Source organism: Triturus cristatus, chromosome 3_2 (assembly GCF_964204655.1).
Source record: "Triturus cristatus chromosome 3_2, aTriCri1.1, whole genome shotgun sequence".
Taxonomy (NCBI): domain Eukaryota; kingdom Metazoa; phylum Chordata; class Amphibia; order Caudata; family Salamandridae; genus Triturus; species Triturus cristatus.
In genome coordinates, this window is record NC_140584.1 from 101,978,028 (window position 1) to 101,998,479 (window position 20,452).

At 46.5% G+C, this 20,452-nt stretch overlaps 1 protein-coding gene across 1 annotated transcript in view; it reads right to left on the reverse strand.

Annotated features, from left to right (window-relative positions):
• Positions 1–535: 535 nt before the first annotated feature.
• The window catches only part of SLC15A2 (solute carrier family 15 member 2), a 452,967-nt gene continuing 433,050 nt past the window's right edge, over positions 536–20,452 (reverse strand). The window contains exons 22-23 of the mRNA XM_085647327.1: positions 17,280–17,384; positions 536–2,498 (exon numbers count right to left, since the gene is read on the reverse strand). Of these exons, the coding sequence (XP_085503453.1) occupies positions 2,307–2,498; positions 17,280–17,384 (297 nt within the window). The 3' untranslated portion in view covers positions 536–2,306. The remainder of the gene's footprint in view (positions 2,499–17,279; positions 17,385–20,452) is intronic.

Below are 20,452 nucleotides of genomic sequence, written 5' to 3' on the forward strand. Positions count from 1 at the left end.
GGCTGTTGAGGTAGCTCGGGGCTTGTTCTCCACAACAATCTTTATTTGATTGGGGTTTGGTTTATGATTTAGGAATAAATCACACTGAGAAACCAAAACCAGAGTCAATAAGAGGAGGTGATAGAATAGCACTGATCTGAGGGCAGATTACACATTATATTTTTATACCTACAATTACTTGCACTGTCCTGATGTAGAGCAAGTCATCGCAAGGTAACGGAAGTCCTGAAATGGGATTTACAAAGCCATGCAAGGAGTTTTTTTGTGCTACCTTGAACGACTTGGTTAAGAAATTCAACACAGCAGCTTGGAGCATGGGGGTTCCATTGCATCTACCCACTGTATTTTACATAATCCCAGAGTTACTTAAGATAGTAAAACTGTGATTGCATAAAAATGGTGCACCTGCCACAGAGATATGTTTATTTCTCCTTGTTACTTCCTCTTTCTTTGTGAGATGCATACTGCATCAACTGTCATTAACATATCTACAAACGGATGATCAGATGGAGAGGATAAATCAAGAAATAGACACTTAGTTCATATGTTTTATTCAAGACCAGTCATCCTGGGTAATTCATTTAAAGCTCATGGAATTCTGCCACAACTCTATTCAGCATATTTCAGCAAGACTCCTTTGTTCGGGCTCCATGGTTATCATCCATGTTTGATTCAAGAAAATTAAATCAACCCTCTGTGAATCCATGTGCTGAAGAAACGATTACACAATTGAATACTATACAATAAGACCATCATAGAAAATCTGAAGAATGCCAAACTAAATACAAATAAAAGGAAGTCAGAAGAAGAAAAGCTCCCAACTACCAGTTGGGAGACAAAGTATTGTTATCCACAAAACGCAGCAAACTTCATGGAAAACTAAAATTGCAGCCCATATTTAATGGTCCATTTTCAACCAGCAGGATCATCAGTCTTGATGCTATTAAATTCTAGACACCATGAAGATATATCTGGTATTTCACAATTCTCTGGTCAATTCTTTTGACAATCATTATTTGAGGCTGAAATTACAATATTTGATCCACTAGAAATTATATGGTCCAAAGTTCATGGGAAACCATACGAAACATTATGCATCTCACTTAATTCGGAAAGTTCATAGAAGACACCCTGGTAAACCAAGACATAAAGAGAACTAAAAGGAGTTGGTACTTGCATGATCCCAGAGGATTGTTATAAAGGTTTCAGAGGTAGTTTAACAGGTTGCAATTGAAAAAGATGGAAAAAAATTGGTTTACTTTACCACATTAACTTCTCAACAGTGTTTCTTGTTGCCCATTTTGAACAGCATGAAGGTCAATATGGCACCCGAAGTGCTCAAGGATGCTGCAAATTGAAACTAGAAGAGAATACCACAAGTCTTGGGATTTCACATCATGTGGAAAAGCAAAGTTCTGTCAGTATAGTATTGTTTTCCAAAAGACTAGATCATGGTTATCATCGGATTTCGTGCTTTTAGCTTCATTTCATGGATGTGCTAGAAGTTGTTTGGGAAGTGTAGAGAGAGACTTTAGGCATTTCCCCCATCCCTACTTGTGATACTTTAAAGACCTGTAATGCTTTGAGAATTTAAACACATCTGAAATATTCCTCACATGCAGAGTGTAAATGTCCAACTTTTTTCCTGGGATTTTCATAGATTGGGTCCCAACTTCTTATGTGAGAAAGAAAGGCTATTGGCCAGTGGTCAGGGTTACCATGTGGGAGATGTTTTGAGGATGGATGGTGTGAACTTTCTGTTACAGACTATCCATGTTCTTTACACTGGTCATAACCAGAAAATGTGCCCTGTTGGGCCTAGTTGCCTTTCTAGACATCAAGGCAATAGGATAAAAATGATAGGATGACCAATTCAAAGTATTTTTCAACTTGCTTTTTGTCTTTCTTCATTACTGAAAAAGGGTAGAGAGTTAGCTCAGAAGAAGCAATAACTTAATGAATGAAATCACAGTACATGGAGAAACCATGTGCATTCCCCCAGCAGTTAGTGCAACTTATAAATAGTGTCATTCACATTGACAAATTCTTAATTTCACATCCAAAAAGTGCCACCTTTTTACAAGGTGCCCAATTTCATCACCATCATTATAGGTTCCCTGGGTAATTCCACCCATTCATTTAAGTGAGAGAAGAACCATCAATTTGCTTGGAACCACCACTGGGCATATGAGGTTTGTAATTTAAGAGCATTTTTGGGCCAGTCTTTTGTGGGTTGGTATTTCAAATGGCAATTTGAACACAAAATATAACATCTACATAGATATGCCCTGCAAAACAAGGGTAACCTATAGCTTGGTTTTCTTTTCCATCAGCTGTAGCATGTTTTCACCACTAGGTGGCTGCTTCTTTTCTTCTTTATCTTCTTCTACTTCTTCCTCTAAATCAGATGGTTTCACCGGTATGTAGAAGTATCCCATGATGGAGAAAATAATGCAGACAGCAAAGAGAAGAGCTGCAAACAGGACGAACTCAGCCCACTGCAACAAAAATGCAAATAGTGTAAGACTACTGTGCTGCAAGATAACTTAATATCAGAATTTGCAAAAGGGCAACAAACCATGATTCCGGTTATGCTTCACATTTATGGTTCTCCACTTCCCCACAACCACTAAGCCCACTGCATTTAGGTGCTTGCTGTTGACTATATTTCTAATTGCTATATTGAGCCTAGAAAATTGAGAACTGAAAAAAGGCATAGTATGCTGATACGGAAAATAGCATATTCCATTTAAATGTATATTTTGTTTACAATTCCAATAATGTTAACATAGAATGCATTTCTAATTACAAACCTCTTTAAGTTAAACTGACATTCTTGAAAAATATTTTTAAACTGATACATTTTTGGAAAGAGGTAAGGAGTATATTACGGTAATACTTATATATTGCTGCCAGCATTATTATTAAACTAAACAAGCCCAGTGCTTTGATTTGTAAAAACAAAAAAAAAAAGACAAGAAAACTAGATGCAGGGGTAGAAGGTTTTTTTTGGAGCCCACAACCAGTGCTGTATCACCCAGGGGTTGACAAATATCTAGTGTGTCTAGTCACAATTTAATCTCATGCCTCCTTTCTCTACTGTGCACTTCCTGCCTCTTTATCTCACTCTTTCATGGTCTTTTTCACCCATGTTTCTTCCCCTTGTCACTGTTTCCTTTTTTTCTCTTTCCTTTTCCCTTTCCTGTCTTTCACTCTCTTGGTCAAAGTCTGAGATTAAAAATATAAGTCTTGGTCACCATAAATTATCACTGGTGTCCCCACATCCAACCACTAGCACAAATCAAGCACTGTTGAAGACAGGAGGGCCAGAGGAAGCTGTGTGCCTATATCACTTTACTAATGCCAAGGGAAAAAATGTGGTGGGAATAGGGCTATCGGAGTGTGCCAAGAATAGAACCTTTAAAAGTAGTTCATGGGGGGCGCTGCCAAGATGGCGGCGTGAGCGGAGGTGTCGCTCCGGAGCTCCCGCCGACAGCCTTCAACAGCACCGGGTTTTAGCCGTTTTAGTTGATGTCGGCTCTAGCACCGGGGCCTCTGCAGTAGCGACACTTGTGGGGCACCGGTCCGAGGCAATTAAAGGACCTCGGAGGGCATACCTTCAATGGCGTGAGGAAACAGTTGTGATCGCGACTCACCAGCGGACCCGCGAGGAGAGGCCCAGAGACTACTGACAGGGCCGAGGGAGCTCCGGGGGACGAAGCGGCAGACCCATACAACATCAGGGTGACAGTGCCCGGCGTTGCGGGCCCGATCCTTCAAGAAAGCAATCGAGGACGGCAGAGACAAGGGGGAGCCTGGCGTTGGTCCGACAGTGAAGCTGGTAAGTGACGAGTGCTCCAGTCCGCCATTTTGGGAGCAGGCCAGCTGAACCTCGCCATGCGCTGAAATGGTCGAGGATCCAGCAGCGATCCTGGGCCCTCCCATTGGGACGTGGCAGGGGACTCGAGCGCCGTTATTGGCGCGGACCAAGGTGAGGTGCGGAGAGACGGGGGCCAGGCAGCTGCCGACTGCAGGCCTGAAGAAGCGGATGTGCTACGGGGTGAAGTGGGCTCATTGCACGTGCCGGACCTGAGGAGCACTACCCATCGGAGGTCCCTACCTGATCGGAGCAGAGACAGTGGGGCTTGGCGAAGGCACAACGGGTAGACCCGCGACTGCCACTCATTGAGCATGGAAAGTGAGCCACAACTGGCGGGACGCATCACGGCCTGATCTGGGCTTTGCTGCCAGGCGATCTCCCGGGTGGGGAAAGAGAGCGGCCTGCCTTGGCGGGGCCCACCGCGAGGCCCAGTATCAAGGCTCTGCTGGCGCAACGTGGAGGAATTGACCCGCTTCCCACAGAGCACCGCAACAGGGGGACACTGTCCGATCGGACATTGATCGAGGACTTCGGGGGCCCAATTGAACACTCCAGCATTGGGATGGGCCCCAGGTGACGGGGGGACCCCATGCAGAACTGGGAGACAGCGGACCACCTCAGGCGTGTGCCCCCCCTCTTTCCTTCTCCGAGCTCATCCACGCAGCAGGGGGGAGCGGCGGAGACAGACACATGCACTTGGGCGGCTCCCTGCCCCACGGTGGGGGGTAGGGGCAAACTCATACTGCCAGCGTGGCCGCCATTTTAGGAAGAGTTAAGAGTTGCTGCGGCCTTCCCCAGGCATCCTGGCCGGGCGAACCTCGGAGGGCTGGCGGAGGAAGATCTGAGTCGGCGGACCCCATATAGGTGCAGGGCAACTTGACTCGATGCTGGCCGCATGGAGGCGGGAGGCGGAGGACCAGCCTGGAGCACGTAGAGAGCAGCATACCCCTGTCACGGACCCGACAGCCAGAGGGACGGACCCAAGATCGGCAGGGAGCCCAGGGAGACTGGAGGGGGCCCCTAACGCCGGGACTTACAGCTGTTGAGACCTGGCAGAAGAGGAACCGGCTGCTTGGAGCTCCGCGCGGTCTGGCACAGGACAACGGACACCTTCAGGCAAGTGCAGCCTAACGTGTGCAGTTTTGTGGCGGGTAGGAGCGGCGAGGGACACTGTCTCTGATAATGGTGAGCCATCAGCGGGCTTGGGTGAGAGTCGGGCCTCCTAGAGGGGACACACACAGAGAGACACCAGGCCCCCCGCTGGTGACTACATAGCCACAGCATCACCCTGTCACACCTATCATTGGACCCTACTGCCCGCAAACGCTCAATACAGTGAGAGGGTCAGCCTGCCCGGATCCAGGCGTTACCTGGGGTTGTGGCCTCAGTACCTAGTGGGAACGCAGCCAGCTCATAGATCCCCAGGGACTCAGTTGTGCACGACATGTCCACCTCCCGGAGACGCACAGACAAGACACTGAAGGACCTGTTCGCAAAGGCACAAGCAGGGCAGCAACCTACCAGCATGGCATCAAGCACTACCCGGTCCTGTGGGATGGAACCGATCACCAAAGCCTTCTTGGAATCTATGTTTGTTGCGCTAAGGGAAGACATCCATATGCTCAAGAGGGAATTCGCAGAGGAAATAAAGGAGCTGCGCAGGGACGTGGATGGCATAGGTCAACGAGTCGCCGAGCTGAAGGACAAAAGCAACGGAAGGGACACCAACTAGCAGCGCTGCAACAATTGGTCCTCAGGATTCATGACCAGCAGGTTGACCTTCAGATACACCTCGAAGACCTGAAAAACCGCTCCCGGTGCCATAATATCAGGATTCGGGGAGTGAAACTAGAAGACGACACAAAGGACCTTTTCAGATATACGAGGGAGCTATTCAATCACATCCTAGGGAGACCCCTAGAAACGGAGCTACGCCTAGACAGAGCACATAGAGTGGGTCCCCCGCGGGCCCCATCGGCTCCGCCACCAGACATTTTGGTCTGTGTGCAAGATTATCGCACCAAAGAAGATATCCTCCAAAAAGCCCGCCAGCTACACCCCCTGATGTTTCGCGATCAGACACCAGTTTTATACCAGGACTTGTCAGCGCTCACCCTGCAAAAACGTAGAACCTTTAGACCCATCACTGCTTACTTACAACAGCGCAATATTTCCTACAGCTGGGGCCATCCGTTTCGACTGGTGTTTCGCATTGACAATAAACTGTGCCAGCTACGATCCCTGACGGAGGCCTGCCGCCTGCTGGGCGTGGGTTCCCCTACAGAGGAGAATGATACGGAGGGCCCCAAAATGGAACTGAACGACTCCAAGCCCCGGTGGCATCAACAGGGCCGAAGGCGTCGCACTAGGAAACCTCCTGCCGCAGAAATCACAAAGGGCCAGCAAGCCGCGCTTGAAACTGCATCGACAGAGCTGGCTACATCTCAACCTGGCTGAACTTTACGAAGTCAAATGGTCGACTGATTGCTTGTTTTTGGCTCTGGGCCGTTGTCGGGAGGGTTTTTTTTAAAATCTTGGCCGATTACCCCAATTTGCCACACTTCACATCACCTACGGATGATGGACAATATGTTATTGTTCTCTTTTTTCCAATTTTTTCCTTCTAGGGGGGTGGCTTTGTTTGGGGGGGTTCCAGTGTTCCTCGTCCACCTTACTTTCAGCGCTAGCATAGGCCCACGCCACATGGGCACTCTAGGGCGAGAGCATATCCTGCGCCTTGATAGTATCAGATTCAGCGCCCCACCATTGCTTTTTATACTGTTACCATGTGAATGCCTGCTACCCAGCTTAAAATACTCACCTTAACCCCTTCCATGCTGCGCAGATTCCGCCGCTGTGCTGACGGAATCTTGCGCGGGCGTGGTCATGACGGAACGGTTCCGTCATGAGCACAGCTCAACCGTGGCTCATGACGGAACCGTTCCGTCATGAGCACCGAAGGGGTTAAACATGAGAGGTCTTAATAATCTGGTGAAGTGCAGAGCGGTTCTTTTGTGTATGGAACATACCCAAGCTGATATCTGCCTGTTGCAGGAAATGCACCTCTTGTCTAAAGATTGTCACCGCCTCCGGTCTCGGAAGTTCCCAACTCAGTTCTTTTCCTCAGGTCCAACTAAAACAGCCGGGGTTGCTATCCTGGTGGCCCATCTGTTTAAAGGGGAGGTATTACACAAGGAGGCTGAGATAAAAGGTAGACTATTGACTTATAGATTTGCCATAGGTGGTTTAACATTCACTATTGGTTCAGTGTACGCCCCCAAATGATGGCCAGGAAAGGTTCTTACACTCAGCTCTTATAGAAGCCTCAGCCACGTCCGATCGCCACATTCTTCTAGGGGGAGATCTAAACCTGGTTCTTGACAAAACCTTAGATAGATCATGTCAATGCACATATCAGACAGGCGCCCTTTCCACAGAGGGTCTGACCTGTTTACATGACTTAGGGTTCAGCGACCTATGGCGTAGCTTCCACCCCCAAAGCAGCGAATACTCTTATTATTCCAATGCGCATAAATCGTACGCCCGGTAGGATTATCTGCTGGCATCCGCGCCCGTACACGCGCTTGCGACAGAGATGGAAATAGGAGTCGCCTCCCTCTCAGATCATTCCCCAGTGACCACTGTTCTCTCCCTCCCACCTGCCCATCAACCTCCTAGGAAATGGCGCCTCAGGGAAACACTGCTGCATCGCAGGGACGTGGTTAAGCGGGTACAGCGCGTCATCACTGACTACCTCTCTCACAACACTAATACTGACACCACTCTTGCGACGCAGTGGGCGGCACTGAAGGCAGTCATTAGGGGGGAGTTAATAGCCATCTCAGCTGCAGACAATGTAGAGCGCAGGCGCAAGCGGGAAGAGCTCACCCAACAAACCAGAGAGCTGGAGCAGATGCATCAGAGAATGGGAACCCCCCGAGTGTGGAAGCAACTTAAGGCCGTGCGCCAACAACTTGCGGCGCTCGACCAGGATAGGGCGGAATTCGTGGCCTTGCGACTGTGACACGCTTATTATACAGGGGGAGATAGGTACGGGTGCCTTCTCGCTCATAAACTACGCGAGACCAGGCAAAAGCAGAGGGTGTAGGAAATTCTCCAGAGGGATGGTAAGCGTGTCCCGGAGGATAGCGACATTGCCGAGGCGTTCCGTGATTTCTACGCCAACCTCTACGCTAGCTCTCCACTAGCGAGCTCAATTGGGGCAGCCTTCCTCGACTCCATCACTCTACCAGCTCTAACTAAAGATCAAGCCGACTACCTCGATAGAGACGTTCGACCAGAAGAAGTAATTGCCACTATTGTGCGCCTCAAACTAGCGAAAGCACCCGGGCCAGATGGCTTCTCTGCTGTTTTTTATAAAAGTTCTGTGCTCAGGTCGCCCCTCTCCTCACTCGACTCTTTAATTCCTTCTCGGAGCCCGGTGCGATCCCGGGAGATCTCCTGGAGGCCTCCATAGCAGTGATCTCCAAACGAGGAAAGGACAAGGCTCAGTGTGGGGCATACCGCCCTATCTCCCTTCTTAATATAGATCTTAAATTATACACAGGGATTCTAGCCTCCCGCCTTGCGCCTCATATGCCTGGTCTCGTTGACCTGGATCAGGCAGGCTTCAGCCCTGAACGCCAAACTTCTGACAACACGAAACAAGCCCTCCACCTTATCGAAAAGCCACACGCACACAGGGAGAATACATGATGCTAGCTATCGATGCCGAAATAGCGTTCGATAGGGTCCACTGGCCCTATTTGGAGCAAGTTCTGGAACGAGTGGGGATGGGCGTGAAATTCTGCACATATGTTTTGATTTTCTATAAGTTCTCGATGGCTACAGTTCGAGTAAACGGACACACATCTTCCCGGTTCAGCATTGAGAGAGGCACAAGGCAGGGGTGCCCTTTGTCGCCCCTCCTTTTCGCTCTTTACATGGAACCATTGGCCCAAAAGATGCGGCTCAACCCATCGATCACCGGGATCAAATTTGGCGGTTATACCCATACGATCAGTCTTTACGCTGATGATGTTCTGATTTCACTATCTAATCCGCGGGGCGCACTGCCAGCATGCCTAGAAGACTTAGATCTCTTTGCACGAACTGCCGGGTTCAAACTGAATATGGGCAAGTCGGTTGCCCTGGATTTGTCCCTGGCGCGGTCCACCCGGGAATATCTGCAAAGCCTGTTCTCCATTCAATGGGCGACAGACGCGATCCCGTATTTGGGGATCCAGTTGGCCTCCTCTCTTTCAAAAACAGCTATTACTAACTACACGCTACTGCGACAGAAAATCAGGTGGGAACTGGGTCAATGGAAACATTACCCTCTGTTGTGGCTAGGCAAAGTAGCCGCAATCAAGATGACCATTCTACCACAGATCCTTTATCTGTTTCATACTATTCCTCTCAGGCCACCTTTGGGCTGGATACAGCAGACGCAATCAGAACTTGCCCAGTTCATTTGGAATGGTCGGAAGCCGCGCCTGAAGCAGAGGCTGGCGACACTCCCCCCAGAGGGAGGGGGACTCGGACTCCCTGATTTACAGCTCTACTTTCAGGCAGCACAACTGCGCCTCCTGGTTGAGTGGAGTCGTTGGGAGTCAGAGAAACACTGGTTATTCCAGGATCAGGCGATAGCTGCCAGACCCCTACAGGAAATCCCCTTTCTTCGCAAACAACACTGACCCCCAAACCTATATGCTTCGCATATCACGCGAGTCCCAATGGAGATATGGGATCAAACCAACATTAAGCACAAACTTACCACTTTCCTGTCTCCACTCACTCCATTGATGGACAACCCAGATTTCACCCCGGGTATGGACACAGTAGCTTTTGCGAGGCGGCGACCCTCTGGGTGTCGATTCATATACCACATGTATACCGCAGAGGGGGTTATCCCTGTCTACCAATTTAAACAAGAATATGGGATGCTTGAGGTGGAGAGACTTAGGTACATGCAAGCATGACATTGGGCGCTCAATGATCAGGTCCGCTCCATGGCTGATAGACACCTTCTTCCCTATGAGCGATGGCTTATTACACGCACAACAGACAAAAAGATAATATCCGATTTATACAAGATGCTACAGGCCAGATATGCTCACACTTATAGCTCCGACGGGCACGCTGGGAGAGGGAACTGGGCAGGACACTCAGTCATAAAGAGTGGGAGGGCATATACTATAGAGCACGTCACTCAGCCTATCACATGGGACTCACTGAAACCCTCACAAAGATAGCGACCTACTGGTATTATACCCCTGAGCGTCTCCACGCCATGGACCACACTAGAGACGCGACATGTTGGCGGGGCTGTGAACAAGTAGGCACTTTGGTACACTTTTTATGGGAGTGCGCCCACATCCAATCCTATTGGAAACAAGTACTGGACGAAGTAGATAAATACTTTGATACTGAAATTCCACGATTTCCTACATATGTTCTTTTAGGCCTCCCAAATCCTCTGACCTACCCATTGCGCTCCCACAGAGGCCGCCAGATAGCGATTGCGCTGGCACAGCGATGCAAAATATACTCACACACTGGCTTACCTCCCACATCCCAACCTTCACAGGCTGGTAACACCGACAGTGGCATGTACTTGGAATGGAGAAGCTAACACTGACAATAGCGGGGGAGGGATCCAAATATGTTGAAGTGTGGCAACCCTTTCTATCCATATTGGCCTCTGAATTTTGGGAAATGACCTGCCCCCGATATCTCCGCTTACTACGCCCCTCTGATACGCAACAAGCGGAATAGAGACCGAGACCAGGCATAGACTAGTTAGCTTAGATGGAGGACTTGGAACACGGGTGGTGGGTGAGAAGGGGAAAGGGAAAGGGAAAGGGAAAGGGAAGGGTTTAGGGTGTTTTTGTCCAAAGCTTTGTCTGTGTCCTTGCTCCATACAGGCTCTGTGCAGGACCTATGGTGCACTAAGGACAACTGAAGAATCACCCTTGGGGTGAAGGATTCACTCCCCTGCATTCACAGGCACCTCAATGCAACAGACTGGTCTGCTGTTCTTGAGCTCCTGCGGACTCTGATGACTCCAGCAACACAGAAGCTGGGTTTCGAAAGTCCCTGAGGTTGATCTGCCCTCTCAGCAAGTTTGAGGCCAGTATCCTTCGTGGGTACTGCATTACCCGAACCCCTGTGCACCACGTCTATTTGCAAATATATATGCTTGTTGGTTATTCCTGAGCTTGTGCCTGGGACTCTGTGTAGTCCTGACCATGAGCAGTATTTCCATCAAGGAACTACGGCCTCCTCACACCAAGTTCTCCGTGGGCTGGTGCTTTGTAATCTTGCTTGAGGTCACCTCGTGACTCCTGCTCATTCGGCCTGTGGGTCCTCCTGAGGGTCATCTTGAACTCTGTTGGGCTTTCCTGGTTGCTCCAGACATGCCCTGCCTCCCCATTGCTTGGGACTTCCCCTGGACCTTGCTGGTCCACACCGTAACCTGCTTGACCTTCCTGCGTGGGTTGCTTTTGCCAAGGCTTGATGGTGCTCCAGCCGGACACCGACCCCTCAGCACTCGACATCCTTCATGGTACAGCTCACATCTGGGCCCTGGTTGTCGTCAACACCTCTTGGTCCTCATGGCTGCAGAGTCAAGCCTCCCTTCTTTGCACCTGAAGCACCCGACATCGGTGGGCATTCGTCTCCAGAGCCCCGCGAGCACTCTGAAGTGACCTTGACTCTGTCCCCTCTGCTTTCAGGTTCGCTTCATCCAGAATCCCGGCTTTGATTCCACCAGAACCTTTTCACCTTCACGGCAGCAGCACTTCTTTGCAGCCCTCCATTTAGAACGATGGCGGTTTCCGACACCACTCCAGACCTATGCACCCAGCTCCTGTGGGATAGGTAACTCAGGTACTACAGTCTCCACAAGTGGGGTGGCTCTCCAACCTCTGAAGTTCCACAGGGTTTCCTCGAAGTCCTCCTAGAAGGGTCCTTAAACTGTAAAATTGTAACCGCGACTTCCCCATAGCATTGTACGGAGCCCGCGGTCGTGTTAGCAAACTGCACCCATCCTCTGTGGGGTCCCTATCTACTCACTGTGGGTGATTCCTTGGGGTCCAAATGATTCTACGTGTTCCAGACCTTGTCTTGACCCGAGTCGTGGTTGTATACCACTATTTTAGTATATGGTTTGGTCTCCCCCTGGAGCCCACTGTATATTGTGCTACTCACAACTGTTCTATTGATTTCGTATTGTGTGCTTTGTGTTCTATCCTAGGGCAGAGTATATTAGGGAGTGTTATATTAATAAATACATATTTTTATACAATAACTGTGTGGTTCTCCTTTCATTTAGTTAATACAGAGGGTGAAATTCTGGTAAAACAAGCTGCTTTACATTCCTTCAAGATTAAGCCTGAAGGCTGCTCTCCACAGCTACCGCTAGGATACCTTTCTAAAGGTTATCTTTGACCTCATACATCATAAGGGTTGTTTGGACTGGTGCACGGTGCCCACTTCAATTAGTGGACAGCATATACCAGGCCAACTTCTCACAGTATCTGGTTGTAGATTATTGGGAACTGGAATGATGCGACGTTTTGTAAGTTCCAAGTTCCCCTAAAAAATGCTTTATTTGAACAGCTTGTCAGTTGCTGCCTATTGTGTGCCACCTGCAGCTCGCTATGCAGTTTCTCTAACTAATAAACCTACCGTTAGAGAATTCATCTTATTTCTTCATCCTTCAGTCACCACATCCTTCTGTGGCCATACGCTCTCTTGTACAGGGCTTTTTCTAGTTTTTTGGTATATGGTTTGGTCTCCCCCTGGAGCCCACTGTATATTGTGCTACTTACAACTGTTCTATTGATCTCGTATTGTGTGCTTTGTGTTCTATCCTAGGGCAGAGTATACTAGGGAGTGTTATATTAATAAATACATATTTTTATATAATTACTGTGTGGTTCTCCTTTCATTTTATCTAACTAATAAACCTACCGTTAGAGAATTCATCTTATTTCTTCATCCTTCAGTCACCACATCCTTCTGTGGCCATACGCTCTCTTGTACAGGGCTTTTTCTAGTTTTTTGGTATATGGTTTGGTCTCCCCCTGGAGCCCACTGTATATTGTGCTACTTACAACTGTTCTATTGATCTCGTATTGTGTGCTTTGTGTTCTGTTCTAGGGCAGAGTATACTAGGGAGTGTTATATTAATAAATACATATTTTTATATAATTACTGTGTGGTTCTCCTTTCATTTTATCTAACTAATAAACCTACCTTTAGAGAATTCATCTTATTTCTTCATCCTTCAGTCACCACATCCTTCTGTGGCCATATGCTCTCTTGTACAGGGCTTTTCCCCCAAAAATACAAAATGTAGATATATCTTTGGGCTGTTTTCTCTGTTTCCTCCAGGGATGCCTACAAACCCTGGGTATCTTTAGTATCCCAAGGATGTGGGTAAAAAGGACACAGTTTTGGCCTGGATACCATGTATAGAAAAAAAGTCATGAAAGTCTAAGCACAAGGGGGCAGATTTACAAGCCCCTTGCGCCACATTTGCGTCACTTTTCCCATGTTAAAAGTGAAGCAAAAGTGGCGCAATGGGCTTGTAAATCTGGCCCAAAGTGCCTCAAACTTCAAAAATGGACTCAGCACCTAAGGTTGAAAAGAGTTAGCAGGAAGGGGTTGAAATGCTAAGAATTTCCAATATTATTGTTGTGTTGTACTTTTCTGATTTTATTATGTTGCTTTTTTATTACTTTCTGTTTTGTGGTTGTGTGTAGTTGGGTTTGTGTTGATGTTTGTTGCTGTGTCGTCCTTGTGATGTGGTATTTTGCTTTTTATTATATTTTTATTTTGTTGATATTATGTTGTGCTGTCTGTAGTTTGTCTGTAATATTGTTGTGCTGTACTGTTTTTGGTTGTTTTGATGTACATGTTGTGTTAGTGTTGTGTTGCTGCACTATATTGTGATATTGAAGTGCTGTGGTATTGTATTAAGGTGGTGTTATGTTTTGTTGTTGATGTATATTAATACCTGGACCAGGCCGTTTTTGCAGGGTTATCCCTAAAATGTTTGCCTTCCTCTGCGTATTTTTCTGACTTCCTTTTTGTTGGTTTTAGGACTTTAGGCACTTTGCCCCTGCTAGTCAATGCTGAGGTGCAAATGCTCTCTCCTGTAAAGCATGCATGATTGGTTTCTCTATGATTGGCAAATATGATTTACTAGTAAGTACTTAGTACCCGGCAACCAGTGGGGCCCAGGGCCTGTAAATCAATCGACTAGTAGATCTGCAGCACTGATTGAGCCACCCACTCAGTAGCCCTTTAAAACATGGCTCAGGTCAGCCACTGCAGTCTGTGAGTGCAGTTTTAAATTGCCATGTCGACATGGCAAGTGCACCCACTTGCCTGGCCCAATCTGCCCTTTTATTACATATAAGGCACCTCTAAGGTAGGTCACAGGTAGCCCCATGGGCATGATGGAGTGTATTTAAAAGGTAGGATATGTACTGCTGTGTTTTACATGTTCTGTAGTGAAAAACCGCTAAATCTGTTCTGTAGTGAAAAACTGCTAAATGTGTTTTTCACTACAGCAAGGCCTATATCTCTCATAGGTTTGCATTGTGGTGGCTGCCTTGCACCATCTTGCAAGTGTATCTTCCAATTGGGAGCTTATATGAAATTGGAGCTTATATGAAATCTGGACTCACAATTCAAAAATACATCTTCTAGTGAAGCTAGTTTTTAAATTGCAGGTCTGAAAATGCCACGTTTAGAAAGTTGGTATTTTCTTACATTAACCATTCTGTGCCTCTATCTGTCTCTGAATACACATCTGGGTCAGGACGACAGTTGGGCTGTTTGTGCATTCACTCTAGACAGTCACACAAAGGGAGCTGGGGTGTGCCCTGCATATACTGATGGAACATCACTAGGCTGATGACCCTTCCTGAGCTAGAGTGGTAGGAGGACTTGACACTTACACCTGAATAGGGATGTGCCTGTCCTCACACAAAGAAGTCTCCACCCCCTGTAGTGTGTCTGGAGCCAGGGAAGAGCAGGGTCTTGTGCACCACAAAGACTTTCCTTTGAAGTCTGACAACTCCAAAGGCTGAAATGGATAAAAGTACTGGATTTGTGACAGCATCTTCTCAGAACACTTCTGGGTTGAGGACATCCTGCCCGAAAGAAGTGCTGGATTGCCGTGAGGAGGGACTGCCACCTTGCTGTTTGCTTTGCTGTGTTGGCCTGCTGATTGCTGCCTCTGTCCTGGAAAGGACTGGACTTTGCTTTCTACGTCCTCCTTCCAAGGTTCTCCAAAGGTTTGAGTTGAGCTTGCCTCTTGTTAAGAAGTCTCAGGGCCATCAAATACTTCACCTGCAATCACCTGGGCGCTGCTGCTGTGAGTCCTACTCTGCCAAGCAGTGGCAAATCCAGTTTCTTGGCCCTTGGAAGTGAGTTCAGGTGATACTAGGAAGAAAATCCACGCATTGACTCCAAGCATCATTCAGAACTGGCGCAGCACCGCCAAAACGCCAGAAGAATGGCCGCTGCATGAGTCTCGAGCGCCGCATCAACGAAGTCCGCAAAGCATCGCCTGACTCCAACGCAACGCCTGCTTCAATGCTGTGGAATCGACACAGCATGACTTGACTTTCGACGCATCTCCCTTGCGTGCTGATTTCTTCATTGACACTGCATCGCAGTAAGGAACCAAGGTATTGTGCCCACAAACGACGTATCTACTCCCTTGCCTAGCAGTAAGGAACCGACGCATCACCTGCTTCTTGGCGTCTCACCTCTCCTGCAAATCACATTGTCTTTGATTTTTGACACATCTATGGTACTTTGTCCTGATCAAGTGCAACCATTGATTTTTAAAACTACAACTTATTTTAATCTTCGGAAATTATTATCTTGACTTGTGTATGTTGGAGAATTGGTGTTTTGGTCTTGTTTTGTTCAGGTAAATATTGGCTATTATCTAAACTGGTGTGCAGTTATGTTGTAGTGTTTTCACTGTGTTACTGTGTGGGAGTGTACAAATATTTTACACATTTCCTACGGAATAAGCCTGACTGCTCTGTGCCAAGCTACAAAGGGGGTGAGCAGGGGTTACCTTAGGTGTGTAACTTACTTACCCTGACTAGAGTGAGGGTCCCTACTTGGCAGGTTGCAAACCTCTGCCAACTAGAAACCCCATTTCTAACACTGTACATTTGCAGTGTAAAGTTGGTTCCGTGTGTAGCTTATAGTGTCGTTTTAGGGATAGTGGAGCAGAGGTAGGTGTAATTAGGTGCTATGAATTGATAATGTAGTGGCATATGGTGGTAGATTGGCAGGGGCAGGAGTAGATAATGTGAGTTGTTTTGTCATAGTGCCTTCATAGGGGTAGTAGTTTAGTGGTGGGAAGTGGTAGCTTAGTGGCGAGTTTGGCAGTAGGTTGATTATGGATGATACTATTATACTGTGGGCCTGTAAGTTGATAGAACAGTGTTGGGGTCACAGTGATGAGTGTAGTAGTGTAGTATTGATCTATGTGTAGCGATGAATGAACTTCTGGTATTGTAAGGTGGTTCTGTGGTGGGAAATAATATCTGGAAAATGGGGTTGTTAGTGTGTTGTTATGGGTTGGTACTGAGGTGCTGTTGGGAGGAATGATACTTGGCTGAGTGCTTGTATTGGAATGTTGTGTAGTGGTGGGATCGAATACTGACATCATGTGTCTGGTTAGTGTGGTTGCATGTAGTGGTTTGAGATGGTATTGCAGGTGGTATTTATTGCAGTGCTGTGGTGGTAAAGAGCACCTGGATGGATGTGCGCTTATAGGGTATTTCTGTTGAGTGATAGTGCGAGGGTGGTGGGTGCTACTGAGCTAATTTCAGGTGGTAGTGTAAGCGTTTGGAGGGTTAGTAGATTAGTGGTGTGTGGGTGATCAGGTTATGGCTAAAACAGTATTTTTATTTAAGGTACCATTTGTAAGAGACTCAACACACAAGCATTTAATCGGTATTCGCAATCAATAACCACTAGATAACTCATGAATTTCTTGAACGAGCAAAAGCCTTCTGATTTATGACCAGTGATGAGGAGCTGCAAGTCCTCTGGATAATGTGGTATAAGGCCATCCCAAAAGGTACCTACAAGGCCACACCACTTCTCTTTTGATTAACTGCATAATTGCTTTCACATTATTTTGTATGTGAATGTTCCCAACCAGCATTGGTCTCACATAAATAATATTATGCAGATTTCCCTGGCATTTGATATCTTACGTAGTAACTCTTTATATATAATTAAAATGTCACGTCCTCCTGCATCAATTGCCAAATCCAGTAGAAACACTAAACATCTGAAGTTTGATGTGGTTCGTTCTTGACGAAGCTTACAATGAAATTAACATTCATACCTGAGCCATCGTGCCTGCTTGAGCGACAATAAGCACAATGACATTTCCAAAGGCCACGGTCAGGAGCCAACCTGCCTGCAGAACCGACTTCATACTTGCAGGAGACTGGGAGAAAAACAAAACAGTATGTTAGCAATCTGTTACCTTAGACCCTCAGAGATCTTAGTCGCGGTCGGCTGTACAAAGAAGGCTTGGAAAACACAACAGTTTTGGCATTGTTTGGCATCCATCTGAAGTTTTCTCTTTTATAAATAAGAAAATATTATTGGTCATTCTAGTCCATAATTAAACTTCATGAGAGTTGTATGGATGTTGATTCATCAATAGGCCAGTGGTAGCAAAAGTGACATCAGACACGGTTGTACCCCCTAATGACTCCACAATGTGGACTCCTTGTCCGTCCCTCAAACCCTTACACATTTTTGCTGAGGATGTATGGGAGAGGCAAGGGGTGGCAGCCCGAAAAGTAAACAGGACTCCTAGAGGCCTACTTTCTTCTTGTTACTGACAATCCTTTCACAAATCCTGATACAAGGGGTAGGAAGCGCTGCCCTAGAGTACTGAAAAGGATCAGCCAGGGATGGGTAGGAGCCGTTAGTGCTGGCCAGCCCATAAGGGTGTTTAAACACACTAAAGCATTGAATCTACTAACATTCTTTGACACTGGCAGAGACCTACTTTTGCTTCTCTCCTTTTAAAGCACATAATGGGTGAGAAAGTCTGTTTCAATGTATCAGTCAATACTGATGGCAAATAAGGGTCATGATTCTCTTGCTGCCTCCTCGTTTCCATGCCAGCAGCACTATTTACTCTTTCAATATGTCTTTGCTCTCACGTTATTGTTCAAGGTTATATGTGACAAGCCTATATGAATCCAATTACTAATTTTACTCCACCAGTTGTTCCCAGGGCTGTAATTGTGGATGCTGTAGCTTCTGTAGTGCAGGAGCCCCTCACCATTGAGGGGTTGCTTGCTTCGACACATACCATTGTTTGTCTCATATGTACTGAATTGTCAGTTTTAGCTACACTGGGCAAATTAAAAGAAAGGAGTGTGGAGAAGTCAATTCTAGGGTGGGGGGGTTGATCCCCATGAGGTATAGCAGGGTGACAACCAAGTGCTGAAGGCTCCCCAGTGTTCAAAAAAGCATGGTGTATGTTTTATGAATGCATACAAGTCACAAGAAGAATTACCGTTTTGTATAGAGAGAGAGGCAATCCCCCTTCCCATTCACTTTTCTTTTTTTTTTCTGAAAGCATGATGTCATAAATATTGTCAGACTCCAGCCCAACTCCTAGCCAGTACACTTGGCGCTCCAGGTCCCAGTTTCAAACTTTGCAAGAATTGTGGTGCTGATGTTAAAGCCACTGGCCACAGTAAACACCATAGTTAGATAGAGTTTAGTGATACGGGTGCATGCATGTTAGACAACAGTTAGGTTGCATGAATCTTGTCCCATAATGAGTCTGAATAGATCAACACTCCACCAGAAAAAGTGGCTTTCTTCACTCACCCCACTGGCATCGGTCAGAACATGCAAAGCAGCAACAGCAGGCTGGGGCACAGTGTCCTGAGCCAGCTCCATTACATCTATCGATTACTATGGGAATTTGTGTGGACAGGCAATCCTGCTCTTTCAGATTAGCCAATGGTTGAATTGTGTCTGATTGACGCAGCTCTAGCTCCTGATCTTTGGGGCGGCCCAACTAGTGTGTGTATGTGACTACTGAGAATTCATATTGCAAAGCATGCAGATATTGAGAATACTGGCTCAGGTGTATCCAGCATTTTAATGGCTGCAAACACTCTGATTTGGAGTTTACGCCTCAAATATGCCTTTGTGCATGTCCAATCCAAAAATTCTTTATTTCGACCATTATAGGTCATAAAAGATACAGCAATAAAAATCATTAACAATATGTACAGTAAATGTAAAATCACGTCAAAAAAGTCCATTGGGTTGCAATTTACAAATAACCATAGTATCCATATTTGTGGTTAGAAAAATTATGAACATACAGTTTTCCCCAATTTGCCTTAGCTAGATATTAGTTTACGCCTTCTCGTCCACATGGCTGTCAAGAACTTGCTTACCGCAAACACCACAGGATTTGAGGTACTAGTCTTTAAAATTCTAAATGATTGTAGACAGTTTTTAAAACCTAAGTTTCTGCATAGCGGGATCAGCCAATACTTCCTATGTTTACTATAGGCGGGACAAAAAAAGAGCAGATGCATTTCATCTTCCGTGCTACAATTGCAACCTGGGCAGATCTTATCTAGTGCAGCTGACCATTTGCTTGTGAACACTTTAAGAGGGAGAGTGCCATATCTCCATTGAATAAAAAGTTTTCTCGATAAAATTGGAAAAACAATATCCATAAAATCCTCAAAATTATAGGAACTTTTGGAGGCCAAAAATGATACAGTAAGAGTGCCGGCTTTAGAAGTACATAGTGCCGAGTTCAAGCTCTTCTCTTTGAAGAGCCCTGCCAAAGTCCTACGGGATAGCGCTGAACACCCCCTCTCCGGATCACTCCACATATCGCGCAAACCCAAGCGTTGGAATTCTCGTTTTACAAAAGCCAACCAAGGTATTTTATCTGCATTGCAGAGGCTCATTACCTGCTCCAGCTCCTGTCTATAGTGTGACAGATCCGGAGTGGTCCATAGCCTATGCCAGAACCTTAGTGGTTTCAATGCTAATTCATCTCCTATGTGCATGTATTTTGGAGTCTGAAAACCTCTACTGACTCCTAAAATGGAATTGATAATGGATAACAATTCGCTATTTGGATGGGGTGTGTTTTGGGTGTCCCTTCCAAATTTCAAAACGGTATGTGATATACTATTGGTTTGCCACTGTAATCCAGTAGCAAAAGACGGAGAAGTGGGCAACTGCTGAATTGGTGTGACGACTTATTCACAAAAGGAAAAGGAGCCTGCTTGGGACTGCTCTCCATTTGTGAATGTAAAAAAACCGTGTTGGGGAGTGGTCAGTTGTCTAAAACAAACTTAGAATTGAAAACGTTAAGGGAAACGTGCAGCATTCTTAAAAAGTGAACTTTATTAGAAGGTGATCACAGACATGGTGGTCTGCAGACCCTTGCAGGCCGCCATCGCTATGGCAGCCACCGATAGGAATATTCATGAATAGATTGATTGCAAACCA